Below are 24,537 nucleotides of genomic sequence, written 5' to 3' on the forward strand. Positions count from 1 at the left end.
GAGCTCAGACCCATCACCCTACTTCTGCAAAGAAAGCCCTTCTTCATGCTCATCAGTGGACAAATGAATGTATGGTAAACACGGATTAGGGAAGTGCTTATAAAAATGCAGATTATTTTCCAAAATGTGAATCCTTTAGATAACCCCTTACAGCTTCTCTTAAAGGGTGAGCATACTGTATGCTTCTCATTACTAATCCTAATGATTTGCTTCCAAATTAGCTGTTACTACAGTACTTTTTTTTATTACCATTTTTATGTGTGAAGACTATTCAAATTCATGTCATAATTCCCCTTTTGCACAGTTGACGCTAACTGAAGCCCCCTAATAGCTAACCCTATGTAAATAATATGGAATTTTCCTGTAGGACTCAGGCACTGCTAAAAAGATCCTTGGGAGGAGGATTGCTGGATTTGGAAAGGGACTTGTGGCACATTGTCTGTATAAACAGAGTAAGATGTATTTTGTTTGCCCTGGAGAAGTATAATTGTAATGTATATGTAGCCTATACTAGACTATACATTCTGTAGCTTTCAGAAATTATCTGAATATTACTTGCTCTTCTAGTCAGTGAAAAACAGGCTTTTTGGCAGCAAATAGAGAACCACTTCAAGTGCAAAGGAAATAAAATTTAATAAGAATACATCACTTTGAAAAATATACATATATACATTTTTGTACTATAACTGCCTTACAGATAAGTTTCTAAGATGGTAAATTAGAAGATACTGTTGCATTAAAAGAGTTAAAAGAATGAAATTTATTTTAAACTTCAAGTGTCTTTTGCAATCTGACATATTGCATCTATTACTTCTCACGGAGACCTTCTCTTGTAAAAATCTACTCCAATGAATAACTCCCATACACAATTGCTTTTTTTTGTTGTTGTTGTCGCTTTATTTCCTTTCATTAAAAAAAAAAAAAAAAAAGTATGAGAGGCACTGTAGGCTCGATTCTTCTATGTCCTTCCCTCCCATCATTATAGTGAAATGCACAGGCTTCCGTACCGCAATTTTAAGCTGTCCATTTGCTTTCTTGTAGCCATGAACAAGGAAAAAAAAGTAAAAGTGAAAAAAAAGACACATTCTTCAAGAAGATACCAATTAAAAAGCACCCAAAGTCTGAAGATAAGCTGGCGTAAGCCTTTGCCATTTTTAGAGTTGTTGGCATTTCCTTTCAGTAATGAAGGCCAGTTTTGTATTTTCAGATGCTTTGGTTTCCTGTTCCCGTGCCTTCATATACATCTACAGGAAAGAACAGACATGATAATGGTTGTCCACAATGCCTTCTTTATTTATTTTTATTAAAAAACACTGTTGCAAACATATACCCAAAGCAGCAGTTCTAAGCACAAAAGGATAACAGTTCTTTAGCATGAATGAGGATATATTTGTGACACACTGATATTTGGCTGAATTTTTACTATGAACATTAAACAATCTCTAGTTTTGAAAGATAAGACCAGTGGCAAAACATGTCTGAGCTACAAATAAATTATGCCATCAGTGCTAATACAGCACATCACATTGCTGCTTTCTTGGTACAAATATTTCAAGTTCTTCATATATTTTCAGCAGTAATGCGCTCAGCACCTGCTAAAGAGTCACAGCAATGTGAACTGTCAGTGCTTACGTACAAGAACTGGTTAAACTTGCTCAATGGCTTTTGCAGCCATTTTATGATCTCCTTCATATGTGTCGTGGGTTGGCAATATGTGGAACATTTGTTGTCCAGTTTGTCACTACTGATATCTAGTTTAGAATATGTGCAGGAGTGCATTTAATGCAATCACTGAATATGCTGCTGCCACGTAACTTCCTGTGACTGTCTCTCCCAGAGATAGAGCTCAGCAGTTTCCTCACAAACATATCTCATCTTTCCACTTTAATTCTTGGGAGAGTGGGGGCAAACCTGCAAAATAATGTTGCATGTAACAACTAATATCACCATAAAACCCAAAAGTGCCAATCCAGCTATTGGCCCAGGTCAGGCTTTTTTTTTAACAGCAATTAGATATTGAATCCCTCAGTCCAAACCAAGGGGAGTTTAAGTATTTAATTACTTTTCAGCAGTACTCTTGTATTTTAAGACCTGCGGCACAACTAAGCATGTTACAATTAATCAGTGCTTAGAGGCATAGATGCATGTGTGTGTCTGAATGAAAAGGATGACAAAAGTGTAAGGAAAACTGTTAGGAAAAAGTGATTCCCAGAGCGTTTTGCCAACACTGTCACTGGGATTTCTATAGCAAGAGACAGAACATCAGCTGATACCCCAGACATCAGGTTCATAGAGAGGATTTGAACCATTTTCAGGCTGAAAATCTAGGCATTAAATGAAGAAACCTTATTTTTTACCTATTTTTCCATTATTTTAATTCTAATAAAATTATGAAATGCCAGCAGTCCCAGTCAAGACTACTGAGAATATGAGCAAAATCATTACTTGCACAGCAGACCTGTTCAGCTACCTTAACATCCATTATTTTGTTTTACACAGAGAGAAACTCCTGTTGTCAGCAGAATGAAGGAAAATTCTGTATCATTCTCCATGAATGTAGCTGGCTACTGTACAGATGCCTGCATTTCAAGTCCAAGGAGCCTATCCATAGGCAATCACTGCTTAGCACTACAGGAGTTTGGAATTACCTCCCCAGCTCCGTTTCCTGTTTTCTGATGTTTTACTTTTTCCTAATACTCAGTGCTGAAGCATCCTGCTGCAAAACCAAGTATTGACTTTATTATCCTGATTTATTCACTAGTCAGAGTGCTTCTTTGCTGCAGATCTGGAATTGGAAAATTCACAAGAGCAGTTTTTCTAAGCTGAGTCATTTACCCTTTATCATGTTCAGCAGGTCCTCCCTGGTTTTGTTAGTGGAAATTTTGCTCCCATACTTATTTATAAAACCTGGTTAAATGAAGAGAGTGAAACGTGGCTATGCAAATCAGTCTTCTACAACTACAGAATACTGAGTTGAAAATCTGAACTGCCACAAAGTTCAATTTACCTTCACTTCGAACCCATTTAGAAGAGTGATGTATCAGTGAAAAAAGTTGAGATGGGAGACATAAGGTTAAGAAAAAAATGTACTTTATGATTGCTATTTTTACACCTGATTTAAAAAATCTGATTGATACAAAAATGTCATCAGTAATTCATTATTAGCTTCTCACCAGTCAGCTTTCTTTTATTATGTATTATTACAAATACATAATTTAGATGCAAAATTGCAACTGTAACCTGCACATTTCTAGTAATGTAAATACTGAACACTAGTGTTGTCACATACTCAGCCAACTGCTTAGTATATTTGAAGAATATGTATTTTTCTTTTCAACCATTAAGAAACTGAACAGATAGTAAAAACATGGAAAATGTGATAAAATAGAGTTGTTAACAAATAAAGTCTTGTGAGCTATTGTTAATTTGCAAGGAAGACAGCCAACATTCAGAGTAGATTTATGGCAGCTATACAGCCATGACAAAAGCTTTATAGTGCATTCGCTACTCTTACGCCAAGAGGTACTACAAAGAAGGTGATTTGAACAAAACCAGGAGTACCAGCCAGAGTACTGCAGAACATTACTTATTTCGCTCTAAATTATTAATTAAGACCCAAATTAAGACATCAGCTACTCAGATAACGAAGCACTGCCTGTTAGTATTTCTGTGATCATTGCAAGCAATCTTTGGTCATCAGTCAACCAGTTACAAGATTGAAGAAAACCCCCCAGTTTTTTTGGAACACGGCTGACAGGTCTTTGTCTGAAGATTTAACCTGCTGACTGGGAAATGCTGAGAACTCAGAGCTGTGAAACCTCTTAGAGCACTTGGGAATTTTCTTTTGAAATGGTGTTTGAAATCTTAACTCTCTCTCTTCACATTTAGACAAAGGTGGCATGATAAAATTTCAGGCTGGAGTCTTGAAGGTGGGGGATTGTACACAAACCAGTGAAGGGCTGATGTATCTTGCATTTTTTTGCTGCTTTAACCCTCTCACTGGAATCAAACACCAGCCATCGATGTGTGAATTGTTCAGTCTCAGTCGCACACAGAAGTCCTCGTCTTTGAGCTACCACATGCATGCATGCAGGCTGTAACTTACTGCTGATGGTCCTGCTGCTGCTGATTGGGAATATGCTGAATGACTTCATAAACTGTACTAAGTATGTCCTGGCCTGGGGCAATGTCAGAGCTGCAAACAGGCTGACTTGAAACCTAAAAGTAGCAAAGAGTGTTTTTGCTGTAAGTACAAACTGATAAAAGTTCAACAGAAATAAAATTAATAATGTAACTTATCATTTTTTTTTTAACAATGCTCTTCTCCATCAGCATTTTGGGCACGGATGCAAAAGTTCATCCCTATTTGTTCACATTTTGTTCTGCAAGTTTTTGTCAGATTGTAGTAATACAAGTAATACGTTTAAAATCAATTTGAATCTAAGAAGATTTAGAATGTAGCTTTTGCATTTAATACAGCAACTATTTTATATTACTGTACCACACGTCAAGGAAGGAACATTCAATAATCAAAGAGATAAGTAAGTGAATAAAGATTGAAAAAGGAGAAAATAGTCAGGGAAAGAGCTCAGTAGAAAACTCCCACCAGAGTGAGAGAACTGTGAGAAATTTTCATTAAAGTAGTAATAATGAATTTTTTTAATATGTTACATATATGAATCAGTTCTTATGTCAACAGAGCATCTAGATTCCAAATCCATCGGGACTTTCCATTGTTTTTCTGCCTATGCCCAAATTCCAGTTCTTTATCATTTCTGTTTTCTTACTTTTCCATTTTCTGTGAATTAAAATTAATGTAAAACCAAATGCTGACTCTATCTGGCATGCCACAGTTCTGAGCAGCTGTTTCTTGAAATGGTGCTGGAGATTAGAATGAATTTCATTGCATATCCACTCTTTTCTGGTCACCTCTGCTCCCTGACTAAGGCCCTAATTCTGCAGGATACCTAAGCAATGATGTGAATTTGTGGTATGGACAGCCCTAGAGATGAAGGGATGCTTGTGACTGAGATGATTTAGGGTCTGATCTTCTGTGGGCTAATTTCGTGTTTATCTTCATCATCTGACATCTGGTGATATAGCTGACATTTATTTTTACAAACAATACTTTAAATACTCCCTGTAGCTTTTCTGAACTGAAAGTTGTATGTTGTATGAGCAGCAATACAGAAGAAAATGTCATTGCAACAATTAATTTGCTTGTAGGGCAGTGAGTGGTTTGGTGTTACCCATCTATCCAACACTACTCTTATTTTTTTAATACGGGGTATCTGGATTGAGATTGTTCCCTTTAGAGTTTGATAAGTTCCCTACTGCACTGTGCCAATACCGAACTAGTAACACAGTAAAGAAAGAACAAATACAACATAAACAACAGTGATGAATATGGTGTGATGAAAACATCTGTGAAAAGCAACAAGAGCAAGCAGACAAAGGGACTAGAGTGCAGGTATTCACAGAAACAGAAAGGAAACTATCACTGTGATGTAAAATCACATACCCTGGAACCGCTGCCGTGATCAGGAATAGCCACAAATTCATATATCCCAAAATCATCCAAAGCACTTTCGTGTCCTAAAGTTAAAATAAACAAAAATGAAAAACATATCAAGATGTATACGAAATTGAAAAAGTTTAAGTACGGATGGGAAAGCACATTTCTCTAATAAAGAAAAATAAATTTGAATATTGGTTGTTTGATCTACTTTAAATTACTTTAAACCACTGAGCTGGCCTGCAGCGAGGCAGGGAAGCTGCCTCTCTACTGACTGGGGATGTGCAGTGCCTGGAACCAAGTGCAGAGCTTCTGGTTAACCTCAGCAGCAGCTTAGCAAGAGCCATTGGAACTGCTTTTACTGGAAGTCTAAACAGACCCATCTGTTTTCATTTCCCACAGACAAGAAGCCCAGCACAAGCTCAGCACATCTTCATTGTAGTGTGAGACAGTTCCACCTGAATCTTGTATATATACAATCTTGCTGATTAAAAAAAGAGAACATGATAAGTGAACATGATTATTAAGCCACTTGACAAGTTGCATGGGGGACTTCAGCTGCAATTTGTAGTAGTTAGGGTGGGTGTCCATCTACCCTCATTAACTTGCCCCTCTCTCTCTAGCAGATCTTTTGACTCTCATCTCTTCGGCCATTACTCATAACACTCATTACATACTGGAGAGAAAAGTGGGAACACAAGTGGTTCTAACCTAGTTTAACAGAGCTCAAGACAGCAGGATACAAAGTATATCATAAACTCCAAGCAGGAGTCAAACCTACACTGACATACAGTCCTTCAGGTTTTATCTTAAGAGAGATGGCATAGAAGTCTATAACTCCAGTTAAAGCCACACTTCCTATCCTTCTTCTACTTTGCATTTAGAGATGCTAATTTTTTGCAAGAATGAAATTTGACCTTATGCTCACATTTCTTCCATAGCATTACCTGAAAATGTCTGTGCCTTTCTGTAATCAGCCTCTGGCCTAGAAAACATAAACACATTTTTCAATTTGGTGTCAAAAGACAAGGAAAGAAAGTTAGTATGATAAAATTCAGTTCTCATAGTGGAAAGGACTTCAAAATGTAAGAATGCTTTATTTTTGTACCTTCTCTGCAGCTTCCGTTGTATCACTGAAAAGAGCAGACAAAAGAAAAATCATTCTTTATCTTCTAGTGTTCCAAAAGAATAGCTGGAGCATGCTTAACTTTTACATACCTTTAAGTGGCTTATATCTTTTCCATATGAATAGAAAGCTCATAACTAGTATCAAAAATAATGAAATTCCAGTTATTATTGCAAGAGATGACAAAGATTTTCCTTTCTGGGCCAATTTTTCCAATCCTGTGTCAAAAAAGATGAGTACTGTATTTAGTCTCCTGTTCTGGATAAAGTGCTTTTATCACACTGAAATATGCATTTTTACAAATCACCTAAAGCAAACTCTTTAAAATTGTTCCAAGACAACAACTTAAACAAATGCTTTTATTGTCTAGCTGGTAACTGGTGAGTTAAATTAAGGTTAAATACATCACTTGTATATTTACAGTGAAAGGTCAGTTGACAATCGTGGTTTCCCCATTATTTATTTCACTTATTGATGTGTTGTTGCTGGAGGAACTACATTAATTGATTCTTGAGGCAGATGAAATATGTTTTATTTAGAAACTGTTTTTTCTTTTCCCATGGCACAAAATATTTCTCAAGAAGCTATGAGCACCAGAAGACTCACTGCTCAAACAGAAGAAGTGCCCTTCTTGTTCCAGCCATGGCACTGGGCCCACAGCCACTCATGAGCCCATTGTGGTTTCCAGTAGAGCTTTGCTCCTGCATGCCAGTGTGAGATGGCCCTCAGGTTGGTTGGCTCTGCAATTTTTTTCTCAACAGAAAGCTTGGGAGTTCCCATGTTTGCAGCTTGAGCCTAGTTGGGAAGGAGTTGCTGAGAAAAGGTGACCTAGGAAAGCTCATGGTGTATTTGTTTTCAGCCTGGCTGTGGAGATCTCACATACACACTATTACATGGCTCCCTGCTGTTTCGTCTGTTAATTCTTCATACAGTAGCCCATAGTTAGCTAGATGACAAGGTAGATTTTCTCTTCTGGCACGGCAGCAGACTGAAGGTAACAAGCTCCCTCATCTCTAGAACTAAGGTGGATTAGCACAATTCCTGTTCATAGCATACTGCTTACAGAACAAGTTCTTCCTCTACCTACAGGTTGTTAGGTCTTCCCAAATGGCCAGAGCCAGCCCTTTCTATCTAACTAGCAATCCTAGTATTGTGTGTATTTCCTATTCCATACATGAAAGGATAAATCGCTGGTCACAAGCACAACTGCTATTTGTCTCTTGGGTTGTGCCCTTACTTAATAACTAAAATGAAATATCTCACAAAGTGCAAATATCACAAAGGTAGTGGTATACAGGCAGCAACACTGTGGAAACCACATTGGACAGTCTCTTGCATTATAACCATATGCCCAAGCTTTTCAAGTACCTTTTTTTTTTTTTTTTTCCCTTCTTTTTTTTTTTTATTTTCTTTTCTGGATTTGCTACTAAGGAATTATAATTACAGAGAGCAAGCAATTCCTAGACTGAAAATCATCACATGAAAACTACGAATGCCTTTTTGGGAAAAAGAAGAAACCAGTGTAGACCGAATGCTTTACGACAACTGATAACTTTCCACCCTTCAGGTTGTTCAATGTGCAACAGACATTGCTGGTGTTTGAAAGGCACAAGTTGGGCTCTTTATCCAGGATTATCAGGAGAGATAGAAGGGATGTGAAAGAATATTCACAGTCTTTGTTTATTATGTTTAATTCCATACAAATTGTGTTAATTTCTAAGCAGAATTTAGCCTGGGCAGTATCACTGAGGTTTAGCCTAGTGGGTGAATTCACACCACTTAGGTTCAACCAGTGCTGCCTTGCAGTGTGTTGGCTCAACATCTGGATTTAGTGCTATCTGAATGAACATCAAGAAGAAATGGCTGTAGAGGAGAGAAATTGACTTTTTGGAAAAGTTTTATTTAGGTAAGATATTTTTAATTAGGAAATATATGTTTTGAAAAAGGACTAAACACGAAGCTCTGCACTTTTTTCTCTTTTTGGACTTTGAAAGGAGAACTTGGATGAATTTCTTAATTCCTACTGATGAATATACTCATTCATATTGTAGCTGACATGAACTTCCTGGAGAAATGTCAGTCTTATTTCTAATGACACATAGCGCTGTTTGCATTTTCTTTCACCACTAACTGCAACCTTTAAACTGCAGCATTATCATTGCAAAATTGCAACCTGTCTTCCTTTCAGCATACTTAACTCCATAGATTTGTGATGATTATATATCAGCCAGAACAATGGACAATCTGCCTCCCTTGTTTACCTTACTAACAAATGGCTGAGCTCTTTGTTCTGCACAAGCTATGTTGCTCTGTTAAATTTTCTAACAGGCAATTGATTGCATCTCTTTGAACATTAACTTTATACAGTCCTTATCTGAAAAAAAGTGATCCTTATTAATAAGGGATATCAGAATTCCTCAGTATATTGTTTATAGCTGTGTGCTCTAGACATTTCCTGGAACATTACCTTATTGCTGTTTAATGCAATCTGATGCAGGAACTGAGGTTATAAAATATAGAAAATACAGGAGATGTTTAGTAAAACCTAGTAGCTAATTCATAGATTTTTAAATATGAAAACAAAATAATTTTTACAAGCAGATTGTAATAAAATTATTCATTCATCGTCACAGCTTGCATTATCATCCTACAGTAAACTAGGGCTCTTATAATACCTAATCACATAGGGAATCTGTGGCTGGTTACTCCAGTCAGTGCTGTATGCTTGAGATTCTCCCATGCACTGATCCCTCTTAGCTCCTGAATGGCAGAGAGTAAGACAGTGAGCCTTGGACAAAATCTGCCCCTGGGAGGAAGGGCTAGTCCTGGCATCCAAAAGGTTTCTACATTTTCTCATTCCATAAAACTCTGAATGGCCGAATATATTTTACTGTCAAACTCCTACAAAACATTGATATCTCGGTGGGTGTCATTTAAAGCTGTGGCACACTGCAAGTAATACCTCAATCTCCACAATGGCCAGAATCCCACTTAATGCATTATTAGCAAGACTTCATACTTATGTTCTCTCTCTAAGAATAATTTCCTTTTCCTGGGCCGACAATCAGCTCAGAAGCTATAGTTACAGCCAGGAATCAATGTTCTTACCTGCAGAGGTAATGATCACTGTGAAGTGAGTCTCATCTCGTTTTCCAGTCATGTTGTTGAAAGCGCGGCACACGTAATCTCTCGTCTTCTGAGCCACCGTATCGGACACAACTTCCAGGTGGGGTCCATATTGGATTACATGAGTGGTATTGTCAGCCCTTTGAATCCAGGAGTAAGTGTTTGGTGGGTTTGAATCAGCTGAGCAGTCGAACAGTACGGCTTCCCCTACGCTGACGGTAAACACCGCTCCTACCTTCAGACCTTTGTCTGATTTAACTCGGAGTCCATAGGGTCCATCTGCATTGAAAAATATAAACCCAAAACATAGTGGAAAAATTAAAATCAGAGTACGTATTTAAATTTTAGATAAAAGCACTTAGATTCCTTAAACTGGACTAGCCTTTAGAATGGCTGCCATTAGGTTCAATTATTTCAGTTAAAAGGCTTTCACTTCAATCATTTGATCTTTGATCTCAGACTACACTTGCTTAATATTGATCTAATCGCTGCTTAGGAAAACAGCATTGATCTATGTACTGTTCAGAACTGTAAAAACAGTGGAGACTGAACGCACTTGGAAAAGTCATGAAGTAAAGAAGCAGGTCTTCTGGGGTATATTTGACCTTTTCTACTAAAATGCCAAATGTATTGGTGTAAGTCATTTATCTTCATATTCAAAAGTAAATAAATTAGCTCTGAAATACATAAACAGTCAGTGTAATACTTAGCAGTACAATAATAATTGGCACAACTATCCTAGATGTATACTTCAGAATGGGGTGCGCTTTAGGTAACTTCAGTAAGTGACTGCTAAAATAAACTTCAACCTTCCCCTGTCTTAGTACATTTCAACTACTTCAACATTCAGGTTTCTATCAAGAGGAAGGCCTTGTGCCAGGTTTCTGAATATAATTAGAAGGGAAATATACTGTACAGTAGTTGTGTTCATTACTGAGAAAATTGGGCTGCAATTCCTAGGGCAACCTTCATAGGAAAATGGGGAGGGAAATAATATATTTAAATATGATGAGTATTTCCTATATTATGTTTAGTTGATCATTTCGGATCCTGTTTTTTTTTTTTTTTTCCTCCTGTCTTTCCACGTTAAAATCTATTTTTACAAGGATCTGAGTGTAAAAAAATAATGTAAAGAATAAAATAATTGAAATGTGCCTTATTAAGTTACTTTTTTTTTCCAGTTAAAGAACTCATTATTTTAAAATTAATAATTACATGCACAGTCAAAAATGTACAGATCTATTACTGACAGATGCTGAAAGAAACCAAAAGGTGACTTCTCTTTGGTGAGGTCCTTGGAGCTCTGTAAAGCTGCTGTCAAGTGACTCCAAAATGGCATTACAAGAAGACAGAGAAGTCAGTATTATGCCAATTTTAATGTGATCAAGTAATATTTCCATCTTCCTATGGTTGTCTGTAAGCATTAAAACCACGTAGCTGGTTTTGAATGTGCAGTGTGCTGCTGTGTGAAGAGGAACACTGGCTTATTTCTGACTCTATTTCTTATCAGGAAAATTCAGGCTGACATTAGTTTTACTTGTAATATGTATGCTTCTGTTGATTGTCCACCTTGTTTTATGAGGCTTGAAAAGCACATAAACAAGCTGCATGCAAGCTGTTTCCTGTGTGCTTCTGTGTTTTTCTTTCTCTATTTGTGAAAGTTTAGGAAAGAAAACGGAGACTGCCACATTCAGTTGAGTCCATTTTTAGACAAATGTGCATATTTCACAACTTACAGTTGTCAAGCTTCCTATTTTCTATGTTTCTGTTTCAGTGATATGCTTTTCACAGTCTCGTTTTAAGACTCAGCATCATGTCTAACATTTTGTTGGGCGATGTGGATTCATGTCAGAGGTGCCATGGGGAAGAATCAAGATGTTTCTAGAAATCTGCAGTCTTAGATGCAGAGCTCCTTGCTCGCGGGTTCCTTAATGTGAGTCATAAATATGATAAATGCTTCTGGAAACTACAAAGCTGTCACCACTGCATCAGCTTAACTACCCGCACCCCACATGAAGAATTCTGTACGTGCAGAGCCTATACAACACCAGGTGCTTTGAAAGGCCATTCCTCTTACCCAACTCTTCTTTCTGCTATTAGCTTTTATTTTCACTGATAATATAACCTTTGGCAGATGTAAACAGATACTAATGCTAAGACTTGCTGACAGGTCTCTTCGCTCCCTCACTATAACAGGAGATTTGCCAAAAAAGGATCATAATTGAGTTCTGTTCTTGTATCAGCTCCATAACTGTGCAGTGTGCACAGTCAACACTAACAATGTGACCACACTTCAGTATGAAAGCTACAAATCAATGTAATGATAAACAATGTAATGATAAATGATAAAATTGCCACACACTGGCTGTTGGAAAACAAAAAAACAAGAAAAACATAAAACAAAGAAAGGTTTTTTTTTATAAAATAGCCAGATCTTGGCTATGTCTGAAAAGCAACATTCCTTGGTGAAGTCCATCCTTGAAGGTACCATCAGATAACCATTCTGCAGGGTCTGGCTCAGCCTGTTGCCTCCTCTGGACTGTGCATACATCACTGATCCCTACGCACCAGGTAGTAAAGGAGTACCCACAGCTTCAAGTGTGATTCCGAAAAGCAGATAACCAGTACCTTCCACTCTGAGATTAAATGTTTTCTGGCTTCTGGAAATCTGAAGGAAGGAAATCCCACAATCTATTACATTCAACTCCATCACCACATGCAGCCATTTCTGTTGCAGCCTCCATGACAGCAGATTCTCCCACTCCTGAAATAATTTATTTCTACTTCAAGCTTCTGCAATAGCAATGTTCTATGCTGCATTATCATCACAGCTAATGGAGAAGGGCGACAATATTAGTGAGAAATGATGAAGAACAAAAAGCACTTTTGATTCTCAGTAAAAAAGTGGAGTGCCTGCCTTCATGGATCACCCAGTTCTACTCCCTTCTCATATTGTTCTCAACAGTAATAAGCCTCTTGTCTCAGTGAGGCCAGTTAACTAAATGACTTGTAAAATAATAAATCACCTGTTCTCGGTAACAATTTACAGCTCTGTGGGAATATTTCCAATTGCTCCTATCTCCATGAGACTGCTGTAGTTTCTAAGCAGATGGCAGGTATTTACTGTGAGTGAGCGACCTTTCTTTTATCACTTACAGGAGCTCCCCCGCAGCAATGACATATGGCAGATGGGGATCCTGGGGCCAGTGGTATTGACAACTGCTTGTTGGAAGACCCGACACCTCAGTAAGCAGGGGCTGGACTGAGTTATGGGACTGGTATAGCTCAGGAGGTAAGAACCCCAACTCCCATCACAAATTTGAATATGGAATATGGATAGTAATATAAGCACTGTAGTCTTTCAGTACTGAATTGTTTTCTATTAATATTTTTTCCCATATTTTAAGTTACACACAATGTAAACTACCAATTCTGATTAAATAAAAAGTCCATTCTAAAATACATGTAATAGTATCTCCATACGTGATGAAAAATTGAATCTGAGATATTTTAGTGTATCAAATTCATAAGGCAACAAAACATTTCAGAAATGTGAACACTGAAGTAACTGATGTTTTCAAGTTCTGCTAAGCAATGGGTTGAAAATAAGTTTTCATTTTGGAGCTTGGAATGATTTTTCAAATTTATGGGAAAATACATATGGTTGAATGAGGGAGAAGGGAAAACAGTACAAGAAATAAGGCTACGTGGAACACATCCTGTCAGTGCAAGCGTTCCAGGCACCTATCAGTGCAGCAAATGCTCCAGAGCCAATTTTGCAAGCAACAAGTCAGAAATCCCAATATCAAACCTAGCAGTCAGAATGGTAGCAACAATGAAAGGTATTTTTCTATTCTGGTTTGACTTTATTGCATCATAAGAGAGCTGTCAGGCTGTGCTGGCTACAGCTTCTCCATGTTTTAGGTAGGTATTCTTTGTAGAGAAATGTATGTAAGGCCCACTCCTAGCTCATGAAAGTGAGAAAAGCAGACATTAAAGCAGATATTAAAAATGTGCTATCTTGAGAGAAGAATGAGATTATTGTAATTGTAATGATGATGATAAAACTCCATCAGTGCTGGTTATTTCCTTGTAGAATGTTTTATCATGATTTCTCTGTCCACAATGAGTGGAAACAGAGTTCATATCTACACCGTTAAGGACTCTTTGGGGCAGCTTCTTCATCTTTGTATCTGCAGTGCTGTCATTTCTGCTGAGAGAGACTGACAGGTGCTCCTAAGAGATTAGTTGTCTCCTAACAATGTCGTTGCTAGCCTTCACTACTCTGGGCAATCTGAACAATGTAGGGACACCCCCTCACACATACTTTAAGAAACAGGACAACTCCCATCTGATTCTTCCAAGTTATTATTATAAATAAATAAGTGGCAGAATGCATAACCTTAGAAGAAAGATGGAGAAGGCTGAGTGAAAGATGTAGCTGCTGGCATGCTGGTAGTGTGGCTAGGCTGGGCAGAGGGCATGGGCTGTCTGCCCCACTACCAGGTTACATAGTGGGAGAAGCAGGAGTGTGCAGCAGGAATCCAGCTCCACTCCTTGCACCGTGCCATCCACGCTGTGCCAGTGAGGAACAGGTTATACCTGAACAGAGCTGATGGCCAGGTGGGTCCTGACCTGTCTAGCTTCAGATCCCTGAGAAAGGCACTTTGACTCTGAAGGATGCAAGGACTGGAGCCTGGCAAGGTCACAGAGCTGTTGGAGGCAATGGGAGCTGACACTGTAGGAGGGGTGAGGAAAAAATGCGAGTGCCTTTTTTAAGATTTGCTGAATGTTGATCAAGCCAAGACTTTTGTGTCCTCATGTTTACATTCATGAACTGAATTTACATTTTCACTAAGTTCCTCAGGTGCTTTTGCACATCCTTTCACCGCTTCAAAAATCAGTAATGGACTTTACTTTCAGCTAAATATAAACTTACCAACTTGCTTAGAGATCATTTAAGCAAACACCTTAAAAGAGCACCAGCACAGACCCTTAAATATAATTCATAGCAGTGTCCTGCAGGCAATGATACGAGCCAAACCTAAGGCCATCATAGCCTGCTCATCATGGCCTATTACAGCCTATTTGTGATATTACTGGTCTAACTTAGATCCTGATGTTAGACCAGATACTTCAATGGCAACTTTTGACTAAACACATTATTCATATCCCTAAATTAAGAAGTTGAGTATTGACAGGATCATGACACTGGGTTATTAGATCTTCAGAACAGGAATCCCCAGCTTAAAAGTTTTCTCATTCTCACACCTCTAGTTTAAATTAGCTTGTTGAAAAGCTATTTTTCACAGATATTAGGTGTATTGAACAAAGAGGTATATTTGCAGAGAGACAATTTCTTTTATTAAGCCAATATAGCCGAAAAAAGGGTTTGAGGCACACAAATCCCTCATTATCTGAAACAGAAAGTTTCAAACTCAATAGAGGATGGGTACTCTTTCTTGGCTTCTGCGTTACCTTACTTTCTAAAAATCTCATTTCACTTACATTAAACCATTACAGTTTCCTCAGCACTACTTACTGGAGAACCCGTGTAAATCAGCAGTAAACAACAACAAAATAATAAATGAACCAAAACCTAAACTGTCTCTGTACTTTGTAAGTATATGATCTTAAAATGACATGAATAAATCCTTGGGAACATAGGACTGGAAGGAACATTTGATACCACTGAATTCAGCCTTCTGCTACAGTAACCCATCACCACACAGAATCTCATTCATACAGTTGTCAACCCATAGCAATAGTAATGTGCACGGCTCTTGCAAAATCTCATTACTCCAACAACTGGAAAACATCTAATTTCCAGTCAAAATATATGGTTGTCTTATGGTTTATTCTTCAGTCAACATAAATCTTTACATAAATCTTGCTCCCTCATGTTTCACACTTTATATGAAAAGCAAACACCCCTTTCAGAGTCTGTTTTCTGCAACCAAACTGAGTTCTCCTGGCCTGTTCTCATGAATAGAATCCCCATTCCATTTTGTTTTGTTTTGTTTCTGTATAGTTCAAGATCATTCTTCTGGGTTGCGTAGGTACTGTATATAGTATTCAACTTGTGATCTCATCTTTTTTATGCCTGAATGACACTGCCTGTTAGATGTCTTGTGATGAGCTCAATCAAGCAGATACACTGCCTCAGTTATTGCCATACAAATCTCCATCAGCAGCAGTTCATGATTTTTTGCTCTCCAAGTGCATGCCCTTCTAGTTTTTAACAGATTCTATTCTATTACTCTGTTGTTCAGACCTCTCACTTCATTGTCACAGGTAAACTTCATTGACATACTCCCAGTCTTTACATTGATATCAGTAATGAAAGTATTAAACAGGATTGGACTCAAAATGATCTTGAGGAATACCATGAGTAGCACTCCATCAGCCTGATGCTTCCTGCACTCAGCTTGTGGATACCTTTTTCTGTATATAATTCTGATTGCTTTCCTCTGACACACACCTCCTCCAGATTTGAAGATGCCCACTGTGGAACATCTGAAGTTCATGTGTGAATTCTGCAGTTCAGACTGATCTTCACAACTACTTAACACTGAGAGACTTTTTATTATGCTATCGTAAGTTATAGCTGCTACAAACTTATTTTGAATGCAAGCTCACATATAATGTTAACTCAACTGTCTTCTGTCTCTTTTCCTTAGTCAGAGGCACTCTTTTCAGCCAGATCATTTACACAAAGATAATTATGAATATTTCATATACTCACAATATATTGTTGGTGCAATTCTCTCACTTTCCATTGCACTGACAGGGTTGGACACCAAACAGCTGTAGTTCCCAATGTCTTCTTTTGCAACAGGAACAATTAGAAGTGTAGCATTGTTTGATGAAAAAGTATAATTAGGGCCGGCATGGAGAGGCTTTCCATTTTTCATCCACTGGTAAACTACCCTTGTGCCTTTTCCCACGGTACATTTTAACGTAATATTCCCCACGTACTCCACTACCCCTGAAGATGGCTCAGTGTGCACAACTGGCCGTGTGACAGGTACTATAAAAAAAAGAGATATGAAGAGTTATAAAATTGACTACCAGTAAATTACAGTCTTCACTGCCAAAATGATACAAATAGCAGCCATCCTCCTCTCTGGAAAATATCCATATTTCAAAGTGTGTTTATTAAATATGGTTAAAGAATAAAAAAAAAAAAAAAAAGAAGGCTGTATTCTCATCTGGTAAGAATTTTCCCAGTACTTAAATAAAGCTAGACTGTTTATATTACTGGTTATATGACACAGGCTGAAATTTGGTATATCATTGCTTCCAACTCTGGTCTAATAAACAAAACCCTGCAGCCACAGCAATGAAAAGAGTGGAATGGGTGATGTTGCCCACAGTGAGGGACTTCCCCAGCAGTGCTGTGAGGCTGACACTGTGACTGAAACTCTCTGCTGGCCAAGTCATGGGGATGGCTACTGGCTGGCATGGACATGGGAGTGAAATGGCAGCAATTGTATCACATTAATGTCTCATTCATTTAATTAATTCAGTCTAACCAGGGACAGGGCTCCCTCCATATAATCCATAAATTGCAGTACACTGAAAATTGATATATCCTGTCTGATAGCACAGCAGAGCCTTATGAAACATTACGTGGAGACAGGACGAGGGGAAATGGACATAAGCTGCAGCACAGGAAGTTTCGCACGAATGTGCGTAAGAACTTCTTCACGGTGAGGGTGACGGAGCACTGGAACAGGCTGCCCAGGGAGGTTGTGGAGTCTCCTTCTCTGGAGATATTCAAGTCTCGCCTGGACGCCTACCTGTGCGACCTGGTGTAGGGAACCTGCTTTGGCAGGGGGGTTGGTCTCGATGATCTCTAGAGGTCCCTTCCAACCCCTACAATTCTGTGATTCTGTGATTCTGTGAACATTATTTCCTATATTTCTCATATTAATTAATGGTTTTGAAACTCCTTAAGTGTTTTTTTTTTTTAAGTTCAAGAAATATTAGTTAACATCTTAAATTTGTTTAAAGGTGACATACTGTAGCATTCCCTCCAGCAGTAGAAAACAACATAACTTCATTATTATCACTTATTTGTGCATGGTTGGATTAAATAGTTCTCTACTATAAGTAGTGCAAGAACCATTACTTCAGAGCTATGTAAATTTTATTTTCAAACTGAAGATGCTACATTTTAGTAACTTACCATCAACTGCTACATGAATTTTTTTGCTGGCAGCTACTGTCCCATTCCCACGGACATTGACTTTTACAATATAATTGCCCTCATCACTGATACGTAACGGATTGATCATCAAAGATGCATTAGGTGGTATGAGGGTAAACTTGTGCTGATATTCCAAGTCTGGTACTACTGTTTGGTTTACAGAGCCAAGCAGGTATTTTGGATTACTCTGAGGCTTCTCAAACAGCCAAATTATCTGGATTTCACAAGCTGTAGTGTTGAAATTGTAGTCAACAGTGAGCTGGAGTGGTTGCCCCTCGATACCATGGATAGTATGAAATGGTACTGTCAGCTTCAAGGCAGAACAAATACCTGCATAAAAATGAAGGAACAAACAAATACACCCAAAACACAAATGAGAACATTGGAAAACTCAAATGAGGAACTCTCACAGAGAAAAAACTCTCAGAGTTAAAGCTTAAACTTTTTTATGATTATGTTTCAGATTTCAAGTAAGAAATGGGGAAATGCTCGTTGACTTTATTGGAATAGGATTTAGCTATAGATACCCAGCTTCAAAGTACATAAAAAGCCAAACCTGGAAGGATAATTCTGATTCCTGGTTATAAAAAACTGTTGAAAGTTTGACAAAAATGAGGACAGGTGAATTTACCTTAATGTTTAAAATATTTCCATTTTAAAATATTCTCAGCTTGAAGAGCTCGTATTGTTTATACAGTCTTAAACTACAAGCTCAAATTTAGGACTTCTTTTCTTGTGTTTATCCAGAGAGAAATTTCTTAATGTTGCTTTTCCAGCTATACTGAGAAACAATCTGAAAAATCTAACAAGGCTCACTTTCACAAATTTCTCTCCTGAAAATGATATAGTTATTATTACCTGCACCTTATGCTTCAGACAAAATTCAAGAAACATAACTAATCTTGCAAAAATTACGTATTTGGATCATAGGAAAAAGAAGAATTAAGGTTTTCTGTTGATACGTACAAAAGCAAGATCTCCAGTCCCATGATGAATCCTGTCATCTAGGAATCCTGCACCTTCAGGGTGCAAAATGGCCCCTTCAACTAGTCTGGCTTTCCCATCCTTTAGAATTGCTTTTTCTTCTGTCATCCTTAGGCAGATTTATGGAACATTACACAAGTTTGCTAAGGAATCTCTGGTCATATTCTGTTCATTCAGCAACTAGTAAGGTTTATGAAAATGACAAATGAGTAATTTTGCCTCACTCTTCATACAGCTGAACAACAACTAGGAGGGCTTGCAGTATTGCCGAAGGTGAGGAACTAAAAAGGGAAGCAGTTTGGTGCTGTCCCATGGTAGCATGCTATAGGGGTGATGTGTGCAAAGACGTTCAATCTCCTGACAGAAATACCCAACTTCTTGGGCACTGAAAAAGAAGCAGGCAGAGGACTTCAGGTTGCATGGACACTGGTGTAGGGAGAACAGCAAGGAGTCAGCTGACATGGAAGGAGAATGAGACAAAAAGGGAGGAAAAGGGTAGAAAAGATACAGAGATACTTAACTGGAGGATGCACAGGAGCATGGTAAGTGCATGCTTAACTTTTTCAAATAAAAAACCTGAAGAAATTGAAGCACACCAAATTGAAACTTCCTCCCCTACTTCTTAAAGTATTTGTGGCCTGTTGTTCTTGTGCAGTTTTTTAAATGCTGTTTGACTCTTGTTAATGGAAGATGAGTTGTTGTTAAGAGAGGTGAGTTTTCTTCCTGCAAACCTTTCAATGCAAATCAAACTTAAACTACTACTTTCCAATTGAGAGAATAATTCCTCAGTAAAGCCCTTCACAAAATATTTAATGGTGAAAGTAAATTTTATATAAGCTACCTAACACATTCCAATTTTTAAATCTCCTTGAACAAAGTAAAAGAAATCTCTACAAATACTGGGAAATCTGTAAATGATTGATTAAAAGATCTGGCCATATTGTTCCTCATTCCTTGCACATGACAGCGCTCAATTTTGAGGTTTCTCTAGCTGTCAGTAAGTGATCGTGTTGTACGACAAGAAGCCAGTAACAGCAGCAATTGCAAAATATGAGTAACAATTGATATTTCTTACAGATCTGTGCAGAAAAGGATCAAAATCCAAGCAGGTCTAGTGAGTAGAAGGATAACAGTGACTATCAGAACGAATGCTGTCACCATCACAGAAGAGGAAAAAGAAACTGGTGGCTAAATAACTTAATTTCCTCTCAGTTGGAAAAAAAAAAAAAAAAAAGGATGTGGGGAAGAGAAACTGTAAATAAACTTCAAACTGATTCTACTTAACTTGTGGGAAAAAGTGGCTCCATTCAACAGCATGGAAAAACACTGGGAGGTCAGTTAGGAACTTCTTTCAGCAAAGATGAGGGATAGTTAGGAAAGAAGCCCCATTTTTATTCCCAGCCAGAGAACTGCTGCCCACTGGGGAGCAGCTCTGGGTGACAGCAGGTGCTGCTGTCTCCTGAGGCGGCTTCACAGAGAGCCACTGAGGCTCCAAGCCGTCACTAGAGAAAGGCACTCTGATAACGGGCTTATGGCAGCCATGCTGGGTGACTGCTGCTTTAACAGTGATCAAATCTTCTGTGGTCTGGAATATTAGACTTATTTTATGGATATAAGAAGTCAATGTGCCAAAATCTACTTCTTTCTCATCAGGCACAAATTCCATACAACTCCAACTTATCCCTATAGCTTTCTAAATAGAACAATAGATATTTTTCAAAGAGGACAGAATTCTGAAAGCTATTATTGTCCATTGCCCGTAAACCAAGAGGTTGTACAGAAATGACCTCCATTTGGAGCTCAGTGATCTGTGTTTTCCTCCATCTCACTTTGCTGTCACCAGTATTAGCAAGCACAACTGGATTACTGTTGACATAAAACAAGGGCTGCAGCTTTAGTTTAAATAAAAACTATGACATAACTTTTGAGTTTACTGCATAAACTGAAACCTTCTTACTGAGGTTTTATCATTTTTTATCATTCAATTTAAGATGCACATCTCCTTATCAAAGGGAAATCAGACCCTCAGTTACATTTTATTTGAGTAATCAGTTAGCTCTCTGTAGCACTCCAAAACCCCTGAACTTGTATACAATGTCACTGGCAATAGTTTCCAAACTTTCTGCAAATACATCAATTCAAAAAAAAAAAAAAAAAAAAGATAAAATGTACTAAAGCGTCTGCTATTCCTCTACCACCATTTGAAGCAGAAGGGATTGAGGCATGTTCTTTCCAAGTTCGGAATTTTTGTCCAAGAACAAGCTCTACCAAACTTCATTATTTGACTTAACTTTGCCCTTGGAGGTGAATTCCTCTGGTGTTCTTTGTGTTATGCTCCAACACCTGATTTTTGTCATGATAAAAGATGCAGGATACGCATTTTTCACACTAGGAAAGGTTTCTATCTGAGTAAGACTGCAAGATGCAATTTTCTAGTGAACAACGATGGCCTCCAAAGCATTCTGTGTGCATGCCAATATCTCTTTTAGAATCTTAATCAGAAATGTTCAACAATCTTGTAATGGAGATAAAGAACTGAATATTCATCATGTTCTTATCAGACAGGTATTTCATTTTTAAAGTCTGATAATCTTCATTAAAAACTGCTATGGCTAAGAAGCTAAAGCTGTTGACAAAGTACTTAGCTCAAAATCAAGGAAACTAAGTGACTATAGATGAAGATCGTGAAAAATATAAAAGAAAAATTGTCAGAAAAGTATGTAGCATATTTTCAATGTCATATATTTCCTCTGTTGGTATCTTTGAAAGCAATCAAGAACATAAAAAACAAATTACAAGACTTTGTAGAAATACAGCTTTATCTAACCTCTGATCACAGAATATTCCAGTAAAAGAGCACAGAATATCTGCTTTTTATCAAGTGTACCAATATACTTATGCTGAACCTACAACCAAATGCTGAATGATTCTACTGTTAATGTAAGACACTCTTCAGTTGACTGAAAGATTAATTTAGTTTTAATACAAAGTACATCAAAATATATACAAATTTTAGGTGTTAAATACAATGCATCATAGTGAACTGAAAAATAACCTATCAACACTGTAATAACATAATGCGTTTTTAAAGAGATGTGTAACATTTTCTGTACAAACTTTGTCTCAGAATCTGTCAAGTCTTGCTTGTTAAAAACAATGCAATATGCATATATTGCTTAATAAAACAGGAAAAAAGATATGTAATAATGCCAATGCTTTATTTACAGATTACATGCAGCATTAGTTTTTGTCAGTTTCTAAAATTTCCAGTTCCATCCATAAAACATTTTATCTGATTAAAACTTGTAGGCTATTTTCTTAAAATAAAGTATCTGACAACATAAGAGAAATATCTTAAAATTTAGGAGTATAAAAACAAGTTAAATTTCCACAATAACAATGAAACATAACACATGCAGTTCCTTACCTACAAGCAGAAAATATACGTGGTACTTTAAGTCACAAAATAAGCTGGCTAGAGGGCTCCATGAAAGCATCCTGTCCCATACAAAAACCACCTTCTTCTCAGTGCTAAGTCGGAGCTGGGACCAGCACCTGCTGGTTTATTTGCTAGGAAAATCAGCAACGAGTTAACAGGCCCTATCCTGTCCCCAGCCCTGTCTGATTTGAATATGTGTATACACAGAACAAAGGGAGTGGAGCACCTGTTAGATGAGCACCCATCTTCATTGCCTCTGACTTCAACATAACCCTTCCCTAGCAGCCGCAGTAAATATGACAGAGAATGTAATAAATGAGGTGCAGCATAATACAGAGTACCTTGAATTATCAAAAATAAGTGAACACACCCAACACACAGGTTATATAGGTATTAACATCCTTTAGTTACACTGTTTTATAAAAATGACTATGGTGCTAGATGGTTCTGCTCATTCCAAATTAGTATGTAGTATTTGGTACATTAGTATTTAGATTTTCTTTTCTTTCTTTCTTTTTTTTTTTTTTTTTCAGGTGAGAATTTTTCCAGTGATTGCCTCTTCTTTCCTTTTATTTTTTACAGAAAAATATTGAAAAAATACAAAGCTGTGACTAAATTATTATCATTTTCTTCCTTAACACACATGTAACAGGGAAACAATTTCATTCCCCTCTCTGAGCAACTGTAATGTGAAGTGTCCATCAGGAATCACTAACAAAGAGTCCTGTAGTAGCGTGCACAACCCACTAGAGCTGTCGAGTTAGCTGCTGATTACTGTTTATTCTGAGTGAACTTACATCGGTTTAATATTAATATTAATGTATGATTTGGCTTTTGTCCAAGGCTGCCACTCACTGTACAAACCTAATCAGCAGCACACCAGGCAGCCCTCTGCAACTTGCATGTGCAGAAACAGTTTGCAGCAGCAAATATTTGCATCAACAGAGATGGTTTATCCACAGAAAAACACATTTTAAGTTTTCGTTACACAGCATTTATGCTGTTATGAATTAATTCCTGTCTTGTGCAGGACGGATGGCAGCAGGGAATTGATCCCCCTCACTGTGTGCCTGTGCTGGTGCTCGGGGTCCTGCAGAGTGCTAAGCCACTGCTGTAAGGAATGATAATAAGTTTGATTTCTGCTTCACTTAAAAGGAGGTGAAAACGCCCAGACCCTTCCAGAATTTTTACCAGTTCTGTATGACCAAGTGTAATGAATGTTATTTCAGCAGTCCCAGCAGAAATAATGTCATTGCCTGGCACAAGACTGCAGATGAAGAGAGCTCTGTGCACATCCACAAGAGTTCCGGGTACCCCCCTGCCCTGCCTTCCCCAGGGCTGTTGTTTGTAACCTGTTTAATCCACTTCGCTGCAGTCTACATGTATCAAATGGCAATCCTTTATAAAATGAGTTAGAAATGATTATCTACTCAGTTTAATTATGTAATAAAATATTTGTCATAGAGTCCAATTAATTTCTAACTGAAATGAATGGGAGCCTTCTCACTGGGATGAAGTCAGTGCTGGTGTTCTAAATGTCTGATGCAGGTGAAGAAAATAAGTAATAAAAAAAACCCAAACACTAGAAGAACAACTGATTAGCACAGATACATATTTCAAGTCAGTACATCCCCTTATTTACAGGATATGTCCTTGATGTTGTTAATACACTGGCATTTTTTACAGCAAATAGCTCACATCAAGTTATCGCAGACTCACAGAATGGCTTAGGTTGGAAGGAACCTCTAAGCCCACCCATCTGCCACCCATGCCATGGGTAGGGCTGCCCCCACCCAGGGCGCATCCGACCCAACCTGGAGCACCTCCAGGGATGGGGAAGCACAGCTCTGCGTGTCTCGGCCAGGTACCGACACAAGCCCGTTCTGGCCATGCGGAACTGCATCCTCATTTCTTGCATTTCTAGTCTTCTAGCAACTGATTTGAAAGCCTAAATACGTCGTGTTCCAACCCCCAGGGAGACATGTGACGTGCGAGGAAATCCACCCCGGTCCCGAAAGCCGCCGTGGGCAGGACACAGTGTGACGACGGGCTGACGGCAAGCCACGCTTTCGGTGACCCGCTTTAACGGCGCCCTTAAGCAGCAGCGACAGCTCCCACCCTATCCCCTATCTGCG

At 38.1% G+C, this 24,537-nt stretch overlaps 1 protein-coding gene across 3 annotated transcripts; it reads right to left on the reverse strand.

The window, feature by feature from the left end:
* Positions 1–657: 657 nt before the first annotated feature.
* On the reverse strand, positions 658–22,579 carry HEPACAM2 (HEPACAM family member 2). Of its 3 annotated transcripts, none has more exons than XM_010712566.3 (10): positions 22,391–22,576; positions 17,959–18,309; positions 16,513–16,797; positions 9,750–10,046; positions 6,734–6,859; positions 6,624–6,648; positions 6,463–6,500; positions 5,522–5,595; positions 4,106–4,218; positions 658–1,244 (listed from the first exon to the last, which is right to left on the reverse strand). In XM_010712566.3, exons 1-10 carry the CDS (start codon positions 22,458–22,460, stop codon positions 1,235–1,237), a joined length of 1,389 nt encoding a protein of 462 aa, XP_010710868.2. In that variant the 5' UTR covers positions 22,461–22,576; the 3' UTR covers positions 658–1,234. The 3 variants fall into 3 exon arrangements, with proteins under 3 accessions (XP_010710868.2, XP_010710867.2, XP_031409749.2); XM_010712565.4 differs by lacking the exon at positions 658–1,244 and adding an exon at positions 1,258–1,911 and having other exon boundaries at positions 22,391–22,579; XM_031553889.2 differs by lacking the exon at positions 658–1,244 and having other exon boundaries at positions 4,102–4,218; positions 22,391–22,578.
* Positions 22,580–24,537: the final 1,958 nt, after the last annotated feature.

This window comes from Meleagris gallopavo, chromosome 6 (assembly GCF_905368555.1).
Source record: "Meleagris gallopavo chromosome 6, MGAL_WU_HG_1.1, whole genome shotgun sequence".
In the NCBI taxonomy this organism is placed as follows: domain Eukaryota; kingdom Metazoa; phylum Chordata; class Aves; order Galliformes; family Phasianidae; genus Meleagris; species Meleagris gallopavo.

What these genes read in the sequence shown, in the direction of transcription:
- HEPACAM2 (XM_010712565.4), bottom strand. Translation starts at nt 22,460, where the DNA reads ATGCTTTCATGGAGCCCTCTAGCCAGCTTATTTTGTGACTTAAAGTAC. An exon ending in AATTCATGTAGCAGTTGATG is followed by an intron (nt 16,798 to 17,958) that starts GTAAGTTACTAA and finishes TTTTTTTTATAG; the next exon opens with TACCTGTCACACGGCCAGTT. An exon ending in AATTGCACCAACAATATATT is followed by an intron (nt 10,047 to 16,512) that starts GTGAGTATATGA and finishes TTTTCAATGCAG; the next exon opens with ATGGACCCTATGGACTCCGA.